This window comes from Rhopilema esculentum, unplaced genomic scaffold, assembly GCF_057945365.1.
Source record: "Rhopilema esculentum isolate cy_ngs unplaced genomic scaffold, ASM5794536v1 HiC_scaffold_36, whole genome shotgun sequence".
NCBI classification, from domain to species: Eukaryota; Metazoa; Cnidaria; class Scyphozoa; order Rhizostomeae; family Rhizostomatidae; genus Rhopilema; species Rhopilema esculentum.
In genome coordinates, this window is record NW_028300847.1 from 1,042,236 (window position 1) to 1,058,223 (window position 15,988).

Genomic DNA, 15,988 nt, shown 5'->3' on the forward strand with positions numbered 1-15,988 from the left:
TCCACCCCCCCTGCTAAGTCTGTCTTTGGGATCCATGAACCATCGGACTATCCTGTCTTACTCAACTTAGGGTTGGACTAAGCAAGTTGAATTTTCACAAGTTCAAGTACAATTCAGGGGCGGATCCAGGATTTTTGGTGACTATAGCTCAAATCTTTTGGGATCGGGACCACGCCCTTCTTGCTTGTGGGACACGCCCACTATATGGGCAAATGATATAACCATGTGTGTTTATAGTTGCTTCGTATTAATAAATATTCCTTCGAACATCCTTTTTCTATTTCCAGGGACGCCAGAGAAGGGGGTGTGGGGGTACAACCACCCCTGTTGCCCTTTGACAGAAGGTGCAAGGGTTGTTTTTAATAAAGTTGCCTTGAAACTGGCCAATTGTAATAATCAGAGAGATTCATATAAAATTCTGAACTTCTCAAAACATGTAAAATAGTTCTATATGCCGAAAGTTAGCAGAAGATCGAAATGAAATTGCAGTTACGTATGAATCAAAAGCCTTTCTACTCAAGCCTGCCCCCCCCCCCCCCCCCTTTCGCCGCTTGGTCGTTCCGCCGCCCCTGTCTATTCCCTAGTAGGTCCTTGCCTTTGAAGCTACATTACAGGGGACCCAGGATGTGAAAACGAGCTATAGTCCACTGTTGCTTTACAGGGGACAGAGAGTGGAGAAGTAACGTGGATACTCATATTCTATTGGTTAAAAGGCCATTTTCAAACCTGACTATAGCTTCACTATAGCTCGCGCCAAAAATTATAGTACGGGTTTCATTGTCTTCGATGCCTTTTCCAGAGCAAATCCCCAGACCGACTATAGCTCGGAATATCCACTGTAGCTCAATTCTGGTTGGTTACTGTCAACAAAGAACGAAACTTCTGATTCGTCTAAGTTTTAATATCAGACCATTCTGCGCTCAGTGTTTTATATCTTATCTGGAGAGGCATTGTGATGACACATTGCCAGCATTGCATGTTTGTTAATCGCATTTGATAACTTATACCGCTGCTTTCAAATGTTGATAGTAAACACTTGTGGGCATAAACACATTTTTAGGGACTGCAAGGAAACTTTGTATTTCGAAAATCAAACACTGAGAATTTGACTATAGCTCGAGCTACAGTTGCTATAGTCTGGATCCGCTCCTGCAATTTTAGAGTTACCATCCATCCAATGTGCCCTACGAACGACGGTATTGAGAACACGGAACACTTTTTGTTGCTTTGCCTTTCCTTTGAGATTCAACGCCGAAATCTTCTCGCACGAGTTTTTGCATTACTGCGACCACTTGGATATGTTAATATTCCAAACGAGCTCTTAACACATCTTTTATTATATGGTGACAAAGACTTCCCAAATGATCTTAACAAAAATATTCTTGAATTGACTCTAAGATTCATCCATGAAACTGGTCGACTTCATTAGGATCGCATCATAGTTTGTTATACCTAAAATGTAAAAAAAATACGTTATCGTAAAGCATCTTGTTTGTAAAGTTCCGTCTAGTAGATGTAAATTTAATTTAATTATTATATTCTTCTGTGTATTTTTATGTAATGGGTGGATCGGGGGAGAGGTGCTGCATGCTTGGGAAGTCGTGGTGGGGCCACACACTCGATAATAATCCCTCAAGTGAGGCCTGGGACACAATTTTTATAGCATTGTTTAAATTCGCATCCAATTATGGGTGTCGGTTGGTGGCTCTCAGGTGCGGCTTTGCGGGCGGGTGGTGCCTCTTCCTGATTCACCTGGTAGTTTTTACTCTTTATATGTTTATTTGCCACGGGGTTGTCATGGTCTATTGCTCCCTGTGGTATCAACATCCTTGTAGTGTTTGTCAAGTAATTAGTAGGTAGCGTAATAGGTAATTTGTCTTGTAAATTTTTAGTGGAATATAAAAAAAACATTTTTCCTGTAAAACTGGTAATTGTAAAGTCAGATATTTTTAAAGGCAGTTTTTCGCAATTTTACAAAACAAATAAAGGTCAAAGATTTGGCTTACGCTCTTTATTCTCCAATGTCTTCACTCAGACTCTCAATCGAATACTATTACACTCTCTCTCGTTAGATGATCACCAATGAACAGCTCATCTCCTAGATGCTGATAGAAGCAGAGATTTAACAGAACTGGAGTGAAGCCTTCAGCTTGCGTTATACACAACAATTTGCTTGATTTGAAGTTTGCTTATGGATTACTGTTATTTTGGCTCAGTTAATAAAGTTATGAACTGAGACCAAATTACAGAGGTTTGATGGGGCCAGAGCTTGTGCTCATCTGGTCATATCTCAGCCAATTCTTAATGCCTTTAACTGATTTTGCAGATTTAGAGGTATTTCATGATGCTCTTTCAAGTTATGGGAAAAAATTTCAAAATTTATAAAATATATTTTTGTGACGTCATCACTTAACAACTCTATTGCCATATCGAATTCAATGTTTTAGCAATAAGAACAATAGAACAGAAACAATAGGTAGCCAAATAACTACTGGCTATTGTACAAATCTCTTGCAAATATGGTATCATTTCCGAGTTCCAGATGCTGTTTTGACAGGGTTCCACCCGTGTTTCAAACAAAAATACCATTGTTTCAATTCATTCTCTTCCGAGGCACAAAACGTTCATTTCCGAGTTCTAGAATTGACTGCTGTCGTCCTCCATAGCGTCTGGAAAATCGTTTCAAGATCACGACAGAGAAGATGGAACGAAAAGGGCGAACAAATTACATCAAACTGGCAATTTTAAGGTTTTGAAGAGACTGCGATAAAAATCAGAATTTTGAGGTTTCAATTTTTTAGTTTAAATATTACTTGTTTCAGGCAACACTATTTTTATCTACATGTTGGAAAACTGACTGAGTTCTGTGCACCAAGGAACTCACTCTGGATCCACCTCTGAGTATAGTAGTTCATAAATAGCTAGATGCTCATACAATTATATTTCTGAAAAGATCCGAAAAAAGAAGAAGTTGGTGAATCATTACAGAGAAAGTGTAACCCAGTCACACAGCAACACTTTAAATGTCACAAAAAGTCAAGAGCTTTTCCTTCAAGAAGGAATCACCACTTTGCCTGAAGGCAGTAACGCAAGGCTGGAATAAATTCTACAAAGCAAATATTCTTCGTTGCAATGATCTCGAGGTTTTTTGTGATCGAGGTTTTTGTGATTTCTTAACGTATGCCTAGAGTTGTACCAATGACAGAAATTGTTGTGTTTGCCCACCCTGCACTTTCGCCATAGAATCCACAACCTCCGAAGTGCATTTCAGTGAACAGAAAAAAGTTTGATGGTATTTTTGTTTGTGTCTCTTGAAGTGTCTTTATCCAGCGAGCCCCAAAACTTGCTACCTTGCTTCTCAGTGATACTTGCCTACGTTTGGAAAAGAATGCAAAGTAATTATTGGGATTTTTGTCACAATTCTGAAAGTACAACGGAATGCCATTTGAGATGAATCCTTGATTATCGTTATTTCTGGCAAAAGATGCTGGTAAGGTACCAACAAAAATGTAGGCACTCATTGCATCGTTAGTTGGTTTGGTGTAGTTAACATAATTGCTATACTGGACGGAGAGTCCCCCTGTATCATTGTATTGCTGAATCACTGTATAAGGTTGTGAGCCATTCAACTTCAAAATGCGCAGAAGAACATCTTGGTTGTCAGTCAGTAGGAAGTCGATATCTGATTGGTTGATTCTTGACACACTGTCATTTGAAAGAAATGTGTATCCACCACCATTTGTATCCATGTCGCAGTACACCTGGTGGATTCCGCTTGGCAACTGGATGTCGTAGAGTCCACTTGTGCGGCCAATTTGTTTCAGCGATTTGCAGGATGACATCTCAGTTTTAATTGGCTGCTTGGTCTGCAAAAACAATGAATTCAGATTTGAAAAAGCAAAATCATTATGACAATATGTGAAAATACTAAATACATTTAAAATATTGCTGCTTTTCGGTTCAAACCTACAATGTATACTTGAATGATGGACGTGGTCAGAAACTCTCCTGGAAAAGCTTTTTTCCTTACAAAAATGGTTGAGTTGACTATGGAATTTAAAATAAAGCCTTAAATCTTATAAGAAAGGTGCTAAGTGAATAAAAAACAGCAGAAACGTTCTTAAATTCCATCATTCTTTGATGCAAGGATTCACTGTAACAAATAATTGTCCGTGTTCCGAAATCGGAAGCGGAATTCCAACTTCTTCATTTTATTTGACCTTTCCAGCATACAAAAGGAGGTTCAAAAATCACAGCGTAGCATAATATAACCCGCATAAATGTGCGTTTATGATTAATAAAGTTAATAAATAGAAGTAAAAGATATTGAAACGAAAAAAATAAGGAAGTGTTTATCGATGTCAATTCTTTGTTCTAACTATAATATCAAATCATCGAGTTTCTAAGGAGAAAAAATCTTCATTACAAGCCATAAGAGCATGATTATAACTTGGTTTTTGATGTTGTGATGTGATGTTGTGATGTTTACTAAAACCTTTTCTATCTTTTAGATTTTTGAATTTTTACACGGGCAATCTTGTTCATAGGTTTCTTCTTATTCTTCGAAATCTATGGCCTAGTTATTTCTATGCATCATAAATTTTTATTCGCACTAAAGCAACCAAGCTAATTTCAGCTGAAGAATAAATACCAACCACCTACTTGCGAAAAGATCTACTTTTTGCGTTATGACATTCAAAACTCTTCAGATTAAACCTATGTCGGGTAAAGGATGTTTACTCTCTGAAGAGTTTCGAACCAAAAGTATTTCATTATGCTATGCTTCCACTATTTCGTGGCATCTCTAAGCTTTTTCTTCCAGTGAAGATACTGGGTAGGATCTGCCCCTGATCAAAATACAAAGTATTTTATTTACTTGTATCCAATCCAGATCAAAACACTAAATGAAGTAATTAAAAACTGCATCTATTATCGTTAGCGAGTACGGCCTCTTAACACTAAATCCTTGATAAAACAAGATCTTCTTTGATTCCTTTTTTCGTTTTACTTCGCAACAGACTTTGATTGGTGGATCAAGTTCGAAAATGTTTCTCTCACAGAGAACATGCAAGTTTTGCTCATGAAGATCAAAGGCTAAAATCTAGAACTTCAAGCACTTTATAAACCTGCTAACCTGAAATCTAACTATTTGAAGCAGAGATTTTTTCAAAAAGACAACGAAAAGCAATATCAAATTCAGTTTTAACAATATTTCTGTCTTTTAGCTTGTTGGCTTATTCACCATTGGCTTACAACCAAATACAAAGTGACTACGACTTTAAACTTCTTTCAGTGATAATGGTATGATTTTAAAAGGCAATTTTACTTACTTTTTTAATTGCAACCTTCTCCCAAACGACGACTTCTTCTTCTTTCAAGTTTTCGATCTCCGTTTTATCCTTTGCCATCTTATATTCCTTTGTAGTTCTGTATCTTATCACATGAGCGCAAGTTTCATCCATGCTGCATATATGGAAAATTGTAGAACATCCAGCCTCAAGAAGAATGTCGCTTTCCTCTCCGATGATCACTGTGTACCTCGATGCAAACATTTCGATTGCAAGGCAGAAGTTTGCCAATGCCTGCAGTAAAAACATCGAATAAATAAGTTGCATCTCGTTTTTCCTTTTTAAATTTCTTCTGCTATACAGTAATCACTTGCATAGGAAAAGATTAACTTTCCGCCTTGTTTTTGTGCCTCTGCGAGACAGGGCTGCATGAACACATTAAAAGAAACATGAGGATCGTTCCGAGAGTTCACGACTAGCTGTTCTTGCTTGCTGTTTACATTTGGCGAGGTCAAACTTAGAATACACCAGCAAACTGTGATAAATATATATTGTTTCATTTTTTGACACCATCTTAACACCTGATCATCAAACAGCACATTTCATCAAAACTCAATGTCCGTTTCAATTGATAAGTAGAAAGTAATCCTTCAGTATTTTTTTCTTTGATATAGCACCTGGAAGAAATCGTGAAAACTGAATTGGCAACTCCGTTCTCCCTTCCAATTTCTTTTGTATTCATTCTATCCAAATTCGGCTCAAAAATAACGCGAGAGTAGGAATAGCATGTTTGATTGGTTCCTTTGTTTTAACCAATCAGCAAACGCCAATCTTTCACCTAGTTGAAGAGTCCGAGAGAGAAGACGAGAACTCTTTCTGTCTACCCAAGTTGGAATCCTTTGTTTTAAAATAGGTGACCTTGCTTGTCCGATGATCTTCAATTGTAGTCACTAAATCTTTTAGCGCACTTTTGATTTTTAAGTAAATGTTGACTCATAGCCGAATCACAGTATATCAAGGCATTCTGTTTTTACAAAAACGTTATGCACAGAACGTACAACGTTTCAAAAACGTCATCTCAGTCACCGCAATAATAATATATGGTAATTTAAAGATCAGCCATTTTGGCTAAAAGTTGGAAGCTCCTTCAACTAACAGGTACTTCAACTGTGACTTTCAGTATAATTACTTTTCAATATAGTTTCTTGTATGTTTCATATTATAAATAGTCAAAGTTTAAAAAAACGCAGCAAAATTTTTCTTATGTGGATCTAGCAAAAATAGTCTTCAGCAAAGTCTATTATTTTTCTAATATAGACTTCAACAAAGTAAAATCTAAACTTCAACATTAGTCTTTACCTTCACTGTGAGAAACTCTATCGATTAAATGTTCACAAGTCTTTTCACATTTCGCCGAACATTTTAAAGAACTGGTCTTGCCTAAAGGTATTGAAGAAATTTTCTTTCGAGGAAATTTAGCAAAACCATCCTCCCCACCCCCCACCCCTTGTAACAACCCTGAGCGGCAAAGGAAAAACTGTGGAGAAATACCAATATTATGAATTTTTGACAGGAGTCACAAAAATAGAAAAGTGAAAATTTTAACCTTGTTGGAATTTGTAATGTTCTGAGTGGGGAATAAAGATTTGCCGGGGAAACAAATTTTCTTGCCAAGTCTTTATTTTACCTTGGCGAGAAAGCGTTGCATCTGGATCGCTACTGGGAGGATGTGTGATATAGATTGCATGTATATTTTTAGACTAGAAGATGGAAGGATAATAGCGTAAATTTTTTGCGTTTGCCACTTTTGACTCAAACTCCAGTAAACGGAGCAACTTGACTAGACATTAGCTCACTAAAGTAGCCCAATCAATGCTCATATCTTATCACAAACACCCTATTTGGGCACAGCATTCAAGGCAAATAGAGCCATATTTGTATCGGATTTAGGAGACTTTGACGCCCTTACATCGTGGTACTGAGACAAGCTATCTCCATCTGCCTCACTCAAAGCTGCTTTTTCAGCTTCCCAAAAACAGCCAGTTTTCTTAAGAAATTGAGAAATCTCAGTCAGTGACGCAAAATGCGGTGAAAAGACTTGAAAAGACTTTCAGGTGACGCCTTTCTGCAGTCATATCTCAGCCTATCTCAATCTGAAATCTTCCTTTTCCTGCCATTCATGTACAGCCATGCTTCCTTTCTTTTTGTTTCTATTTCATTCAATCTGACTTGATATTTCCGTTCCAATAATCCATCTTCCTTGTCCCAGTGTCTTTGCTTAGTTTTAAATGGCGACTGACTTCTTTCCACATCTGCAGAGAAGTTGTTCTTTAGGTTTCATCAGACCTCACTGATTTTGATAGGACTTCATGGCATGCTTAAAAAAAATTTGCAATTTAGTCGACGTCAGCATTTTGTTGATGACATCATAATTTCTTTCATTCGTTGTTTCGATCTGTAGATCGTGCAAAGAGAAAATTTGATGCGCATTCCACGCTTTGAGTTGAAAAATTGCATATTTATCTTGCTGAAATTGCGTAATTTTACATCATTAACGTTTTTCTTCTTTCAATCCCTTCCTTTCCCGTTAATATTTATCAATACATAAAGGATAAACTTCTAAGTTTGAAGATGGCACGAAATGGTGAAAGCAAAGCATATTGAAGCAGTTTTTATCCGACCCTTTTCGGGGCATAAACACCGGATAATGACCGAAAGTAAGCAGAAAATTATTATCCAGGTGTGGATCAAAACGAAGAAAGGTGCTCCAGTATGCTATGCCTCCTCTATTTCGTGCCATCTTCAAATTTTGCGGTACCAAAAACATACTTAAAGTATAAAAGAACAAAAAGTGGTAACACCGAGAATGAAACAATGGCATGCATAAAAGACAAGCACAGTTTGCCAGAAAACTAAGAAAATATGATGTTATACAAACCTCAGCCTGGTTTCACTGGGCGCTGTCACAATTGGCTGATTAGAAGATCAAGAATTCTGCTTGTTGTTAGAGTAATGTGCCAAAACACAGGGACGGGTGTTTGTGTAGGTATACTTTACTGTTTTATCTAATAAAATTTGTAATTCTTTCTAATTATGATATAATTTTTAACTATATTTATATTTTAGTTTTGTTTTTAGCTCTGATATCTTCTTTTTCTCTTCAGTAAATGATAATATGCGTTCCATTGACCACAGTGTCAAAATATTAACAACTTTATTTGATATATTAAATCTTTTATTTTGAAATATTTTATTGCTTTGACAGAGTTAAGCAACTTAAAAAGTAAAAGGGACATGATTTCTAAAACACCATCATGATTTATGACGCTATTTTTTCCTTTTTTGAGTGGTCATTGACGGTCACACCATAACCTCACCGAGTTCGACTCCAGGCCCAAGGCCAGAGAGGGGCTAGAGCTGCTAAGCGCCTCAAAGGTCGAGAAATAGCCCCCTAACTAGAATCTAGCCCCATGCATAAGTTTGTTCAAATGGTGTTAACCGCTGTTCTCTTAGCGTTCATTGTGGCCTCCTACGTCTCCCTTCAAAAAGCGAAATATTTTCAATAAACAATATAGAACCTTGTATGATGTTTTCATAGAACATTGGAATGTTTTTGTGGCCGGCTGCTCACCTCACCAGTCATCATTATGCCCTTGAAAAGCACTATGCTTTGCTGAAATGCACTGAAAATTCCCGCGCTTCACTCCAAAAATTGTGACTGTATATGAGAGATAAAATGTAATTCTATATTTTCATATCCTTGATAAAATGAGATATTGCTGTAATTTCTGCAAAATAATGTAGTTGAAAATATAGAAGGCAGCATTCATTTCCAGTATTATAATATTATAATCACATCTTAGATAATAATCCCTCATAACTTTATAGAATCGATAGATCTTTCATCTGTTGTTGTTGTGGTTCTTCTGTTGAAGTTCATTCTTTACTGCAAAACTTTGTTTCATTTATTGTTCTTTTCCATTTTATTTTTCTTTCATTCAGAAGTAAAACGGTTGATTAGGCACCGCCCTAAAAAGTTTTTTCTAAGACTTTGCAAGACCCTTCCTTTTCAACGTATATATTAGAATTGATAAAACCATGGAACCTAGTAATAAAAGAAAACTTGAAAATATTTGCCTTGATTTTCTCCCTTCAAAATCAAATTAAAATGCAATTTCTGGCCATCCCTAGAATAACGTATTGCTAATATTTTTCTTGTTGCCAACCATGGTGGAGCCCTTTATTAAAAAAATATACAATCATCACAATTTGACCAATCCTAAAAACAGCACAATAGGGACAAACAAATTTTTTGAATTTAACTTTAAAAAACAGCCCAAAGTTACAAGATATTGTATAAACTGTTTTTTGGGTTAATTTACTATGCTTCAGTTTGTGGCTTTTAGCCTCCCCTTGCCAGAAAGTTGCTCCCGGTCTCTTGCCTGTGCGACACGATGTATGTTGCAGATTGAGCCAAACCCTTCAGCGTCCACCCAGCACCATGTCCTTCCAATTCATCATTGGCCTTCCTTTCTTTTCTATCATTAACCTTTTCAAAACTTATGTCGTAAAAATAAGAACACTGAATAAATTTCATGAATATATAATTTTACAATAAAATAATAGGCCTGCTTAACTAATCTCTTATTTAGCCTGGATCATTTTGAGTTCTGAATTTCTTTCAGTGCAGCTTTTTAACGCAAGCTACAAACACAACTGTATATCTTGAATAGTATAGTAGTTCATAGATAGCTAGATGCTCAAACAATTCTATTTCTGATTTGATCTCGAAAGAGAAAAGATGTTAAATAATTACAGAGGATATATTACACAATCACATTGCACAGCAACACCTCAATTTCTGAAAAATGACAAAGAATTCTCCTGAAACCCAGTAACACAAGGCAAAGTTCTTGAAAACTTTTGTGTGCCTTTTTAACGTAGGCCTAGAGCAGTACCTATGGCAGGAGCGCTTGTGTCTGCCCACATGACACTTTCACTGTACAATCCACAACCTCCGTAGTGCATTTCAGTGAACAGAAAAAAGTTTGGTGGAATTTTCGCTAGTGAGTGTTGACGTGCTGTCTCTCTCCAACGAACCCCTAAACTTCCTACCCTGCTTCTCAGTGATACTTGCCTACGTTTGGAAAAGAATGCAAAGTAATTGTTGGGATTTTTGTCACAATTCTGAAAGTACAACGGAATGCCATTTGAGATGAATCCTTGATTATCGTTATTTCTGGCAAAAGATGCTGGTAAGGTACCAACAAAAATGTAGGCACTCATTGCATCGTTAGTTGGTTTGGTGTAATTAACATAATTGCTATACTGGACGGAGAGTCCCCCTGTATCTTTGTATTGCTGTATCACTGTATAAGGTTGTGAGCCATCCGGCTTTAAAATGCGCAGAAGCACATCGTGGTTGTTAGTCAACAGAAAGTCAACATCTGATTGACTGATTCTTGACACACTGTTATTTGAAAGAAATGTGTATCCACCACCATTTGTATCCATGTCGCAGTACACCTGATGGATTCCGCTTGGCAACTGGATGTCGTAGAGTCCACTTGTTCGGCCAATTTGTTTCAGCGATTTGCAGGATGACATCTCAGTTTTAATTGTGTTCCTGGCCTGCAACAACAAAGAATATATGTTGTATTAAAGGGGTAAGACTATAATTCATTTTGAAAAGAAGATAGAGGCGACGTAGATGCTGCATTACTGTTCCAAATTCTATCTACACCTATCCTCGTCTATCTACATAAACATGAAAAAGCCACTATTGTGTAGACAGAAGGGGTTCGTTTTCACCTAGAAACTCCATTGGAACGTTCTCAATAGAGCCGTACTGATTTGGGAAGGGCTTTGAAAAAATCAAACATTTAGTAAACTAAAGCTTTTCCTCTGACACTCTTCAGAGTTTAAAATGTCAGAACATAGATCGAAAACTCTACGCTAAGAAATATATATACCCCGTTGTGGATCGAAATAGGCCAATCAGATACACTTAGAAGCTTTTATCGACGTCAATTCTTTTTACTAAATAGGGCATCAAATTTTTGAGTTTCCTAGGGAAATAAATCTTGACATCATGCTAAGAGTACAGTACATATCTGTAAGCCGAACAAACTGAGCAGTCAAAAACATTTGTTATATCTTTATAGAAGAGTAATGCTTAACTTTTAAAATTTCGAATCATTGAACGGATAACTCTGTTTATATATTTCTTGCTTTATAATTTAATTCGTTTGTCTACGGATTAGGGAAACTATCTTTCAAGACTATCTGTCATTTCTAGTCGTGCTAGAGCAACCTAGATAATTTTAGCTGAAGAGTCGTCACCAATCGCTAATGCAGAAAGGTCTACTTTTTGGTTGTGCCCTAATGCTCTCATAACATCTTTTTGAGGCGTAATCCATTTGTCTTTGGTCATCTAGTTAAGAAGCTGGGTAGAACCAAAACGCAAAAATATTTATTTACTTGCATCCAAGCTTGATCACAACGCTAAATGAAGGAGTTAAAGGCTAATCCTTGATAAATCAATATTGTCTTTGATCTATGTCTCGTTCTACTTGTGGTCGCAACAAACTTTGATTGGTGGATCAAGTTCCAAAAATATTTTTTCCTTGAGAACATGCAAGTTTTGCTCATGAAGAGATCAAAAGCTAAAATCTAGAACATCAAGCACTGCATAAACCTACTAACCTGAAATGGACTATTTGAAGAAGATATCCTTTCATAAAGAGAACGACTAGAAACATTAAATTCAGTTGAATCAATATTTTGTTGTCAATATTTCATATCTTCATCAGGCCATTGTCTTACAAGCAAATTGACTACGATTTTAGCCTTATTTCGACGATAATGATATGATCTCAAAAGAATGTTAACTTACTTGCTGAACTGCAACCTTCTCCCAAACGACAATTTCTTTTTCTTTTATGTTCTTCAATTCCGTTTTACCCTTTATCATTTCATATTCCCTCGTGCTTGCGTATCTTACCACATGAGTACATGTTGCATCCATGCTGCATCTATGGAAAATTCTAGAACATCCAGCTTCAAGCAAATTGTGACTTTCTTGTCCGATGATCACGTCATACTTCGATGCAAACATTTCGATTGCAAAGCAGAAGTTTGCCAATGCCTGCAGTAAAAACATCAAATTGATTAGAGGCATCTCGATTTTACTTTTCAAAAGACTTCTGCTCTACATTAATCACTTGCATATGAAACGACTACCTTGCTACGTGAGACGGGGGCTACATGAGCATATTGAAAGGAACATGAATAATTTTTCATAAAGCATTTAGGCTTATTGTTTGCATAAAATCAAACAGATTTCCAATGACAGGAAAATAAAGAATGTGATGAACGATGCAGCTAGGTTGTTACAAATATGTATGTATGTATAATTCGCCACACTAAAAGTATTTACAAGTTATAAAAGTTAAAAGAGTATAATACAATAATTTACATTAAAAACAAAAAGATAAACACCCCTAATTTAAGTGACAGGATGCCATTAAAAGGTCTAGCTGACCTTATTTCCATAATGGTCTCCTTAAAGGTGCTGATTTATAAGGGAAAAGAAAAGACGGGAAAAGAGATGAGACAGGAATTTTTTACTGGCGTTAGTTAGAAACCGGTCCTTGGTAGTTGACATATATGCCATCTTCTTTTTTACTATGTTTTGAAAAAATTATCTTTGATCTTATGTTTGAAGGTGTTGATATTAGATGTTGATTTTAATGCTGATGGAAATTTTTTCCATATTTTGGGCCCTAGGTAGTACAAACATACATACATACATACATCTTATATGCATACATACATTGTTTATTTGTTTAAGCAGGTTTAAAATTTGGGCGGCAAACAATGCCGATGTAGACCTGCCATCTAAAACGGAAAATATCTACGAAATTAAAGTAAACCTAATACAATCTTTAACTAATCAAATCTTTTAGATTAAAACCACCTAAAATGTAAATTTTTTGAATTGCCTACAATAAAGAATATTAAAGTATATATAAAGTATATCCGAAATAATGTCCCAAGTTAATGCAGCTCTATGTTTGAATGTCCCTTCTTCCAATTTCAGTTCTCGGTCGGTTTAGTTTAATTTTCGATGAGTTTCTAAATGAATACTTAACGGTTTCTTTTAATACCATAGATTGGGACGCTTGTCCAGTTTTGCTTTTCCGACATGGTAGGTTTAGTTCAAATCTTGATTTTCGTGTAGTCCGGTCCTGAGCGGATGAAATACCTCGACACTGGACGCTGGGGGCGTTCCTTTGAAAAAATCATGACGTTGAAACAAACGCATTGGTCTATCCTGTTCTTTGTTGGGAGCGAATTTATAGCCTTGAATTCCGTAACCCCAATATATGCTGTGTTTTTTAAGATTGAGATAAAAACGAATGCATTTGTTTCGTGCTGCCTGGATTTTATTGGACAGCCTTTTATTCAGCCCGGGATACCAGGACGAGCTGGCATAATCAAAATGAGGTTGAAAAAAGCAATTAAAAGCAACCTCCCAAGGGGCTTACCCTGCTTCCTGTACAGAAACTCTAGCTTGCTACTTATTTGCCGCCACCCTAGTTGCCATTGATGCCCCAGAAAGAGTTTCATTCAGAACACATATTAAATATGTGACCGTTGAGTGTTGCTTGATTTTTATATTTCCCCTAATGACGTCCAACTTGTTAAGAATCTTGCGACTTATAAGAATGGATTTCGTTTTGTCTTCTCCAAAATGAATGATGAGTTTGATTTCTATAAACCAATCACAGAGTGAATTGATTTTTATTCAAGTTGCTCTCAATTTGCTCAATGTTTTTGTCTCTAGAAGCTAAACAAGAATAATCTGCATATAGAAGCAGGTCACAAACGACTGCTCGTGCCATGTCATTTACTTAAAGAAGGAAGATGAGAGGACCAAGAATAGGCCCTTCAGGGACCTCGCATGGCAGATCGACATGCTTTAAGTACTCCTTTTCAGCGTTGACTGTAAATGATCGATCCTGAAGGTAAGGTTAAAACCACAAGATGGCAGCCAAGGTATACCAGTTTATCCAGGAAAATACTATGGTCAGTTGTGTCAAATGCTTTTTGAAGGTCAATCAAGATCATGCCTGTAAACATCCCCGTTTCGAACCCTTGGAGGATCTTGTCATTCGGGTAAGATAGGCAGGTATCAGTTGAGTGATGAGCACGAAATGCCAGACTGGTATTTATATAGTATGTTCTTGTCTACGATGAAGTTTTGTATTTGACAATGAATGATTTTTTTCAATAATTTTTTAGAGTTGCGGAAGTAAAAAATTCGACGATAGTTTGCGGGGTTCAAGTATAAAAATTACCGTGAATGCAAAGTTCACGTCTGGCTATTTCTGCTGGCTTTTTACATTTAGAGAGGTCAAATCTTGAACACACCATCCAACTATGATATATATATATTGTCTTATTTTTTGACACCATCGTAACACTTGATTATCCAAAACAACACATTAGAGAAAAATTCAACGTCGGCTTTCGATGATAATAAGAAATTAATCTTTCTCTTCAGTTTTATTTTCTTTAATTTAGCATCAGGAGAAAATCGTTCAAACCAATAGCAACTTTGTTCTTCTTTACTGTGTTTAATAGTGCTATTTTATCATATTGGAGGTTTAGGCTGATATTTTAAGTATTGAGAACTTGTGAGGTTTGTAGTGAATTGTCATAGGTAAATTTTGGAGCATCTTTTGACAAACAGTTGACGATATGTGTATGGCTTTAATTAGGCAAGATTCAAGTCACTCGGAAAGAAAAATTGATTTCTTTATCTTTGTAATTGTATTTGTAAGGAAAACTGCCGTTAAATTTGCATTTATAAGATGATTTACCCTTATTTAATACAAATATTTGTTAAACAAATTTGCGTCGAAAATAAATGAATAAAAACACCTGTCATGAACTGATTTAAATCATCATTTCCTGCTGTTTATCTTTTAATAGTATTAGTTAGGTCTGCACAATCTCACCACTCTGTATTGAGGCCCTAAAAGGGGGGTTGACATCATTTCATAACGAAATCTTGCCATTATTTCATATTTCAAAATTAACAAATAAAATATTTCAAAATTATCAAAAGGCCCATCCTCCTCCCAATTAAGGAATCGGATTTATTAATTCTTTGATACCAACTAAACTGAAGTACATGCTTGCTACTCACTCTATCTATGAATAGCTTGGTTGGGTTCTCGAAACACTCGAAAGACACTCTTTCTACTTTGGCTTAAAACACTTATATATACGATAAAAACCCGCATGTAAGAACCAATTTTTTCAGAGTTTGGCCAAAACAGGTTCTTGTATCATGGGGTACTTACTGACAGTTTAGGCTTAATAGTTCTTAGTTGGGTTCTTAATTCTACAGAGTATATACTTATTTTGCTTATCATAAAATAACATTAAATCTGGTCTGTTCTTCATTCTGAATAACTATTAGTGTACCAATGTTGCCAAAAGCCCATCAATAATTGATCAGTGATACAGTTCTGTATATGAAATAGTGGCAATAATTGTCTTATAACAACAGTTCAAATTTAACATTGTGCATTTCAAGTTTTTTCAACTTATTATTTTCGAGTTTTAAGTTAATTCAATTTGATATATGACATTCTAAGAATGGCCAGAAAATGCATATGAAATATTTA

The 15,988-nt window shown here is 36.1% G+C and overlaps 2 protein-coding genes across 2 annotated transcripts; both read right to left on the reverse strand.

Moving 5' to 3' along the window:
- Positions 1-1,158: 1,158 nt before the first annotated feature.
- Positions 1,159-8,014, reverse strand: LOC135688253 (uncharacterized). The gene is made up of 2 exons (XM_065205028.2): positions 5,331-8,014; positions 1,159-3,866 (listed from the first exon to the last, which is right to left on the reverse strand). The coding sequence occupies exons 1-2, from the start codon at positions 5,613-5,615 to the stop codon at positions 3,174-3,176; spliced, it is 978 nt and encodes a 325-aa protein (XP_065061100.2). The 5' UTR covers positions 5,616-8,014; the 3' UTR covers positions 1,159-3,173.
- A 1,222-nt stretch (positions 8,015-9,236) lies between these two features.
- On the reverse strand, positions 9,237-13,954 carry LOC135688249 (uncharacterized). Its single transcript, XM_065205024.2, has 2 exons — positions 12,184-13,954; positions 9,237-10,919 (listed from the first exon to the last, which is right to left on the reverse strand). The coding sequence occupies exons 1-2, from the start codon at positions 12,466-12,468 to the stop codon at positions 10,224-10,226; spliced, it is 981 nt and encodes a 326-aa protein (XP_065061096.2). The 5' UTR covers positions 12,469-13,954; the 3' UTR covers positions 9,237-10,223.
- Between the last annotated feature and the right edge of the window lie 2,034 nt (positions 13,955-15,988).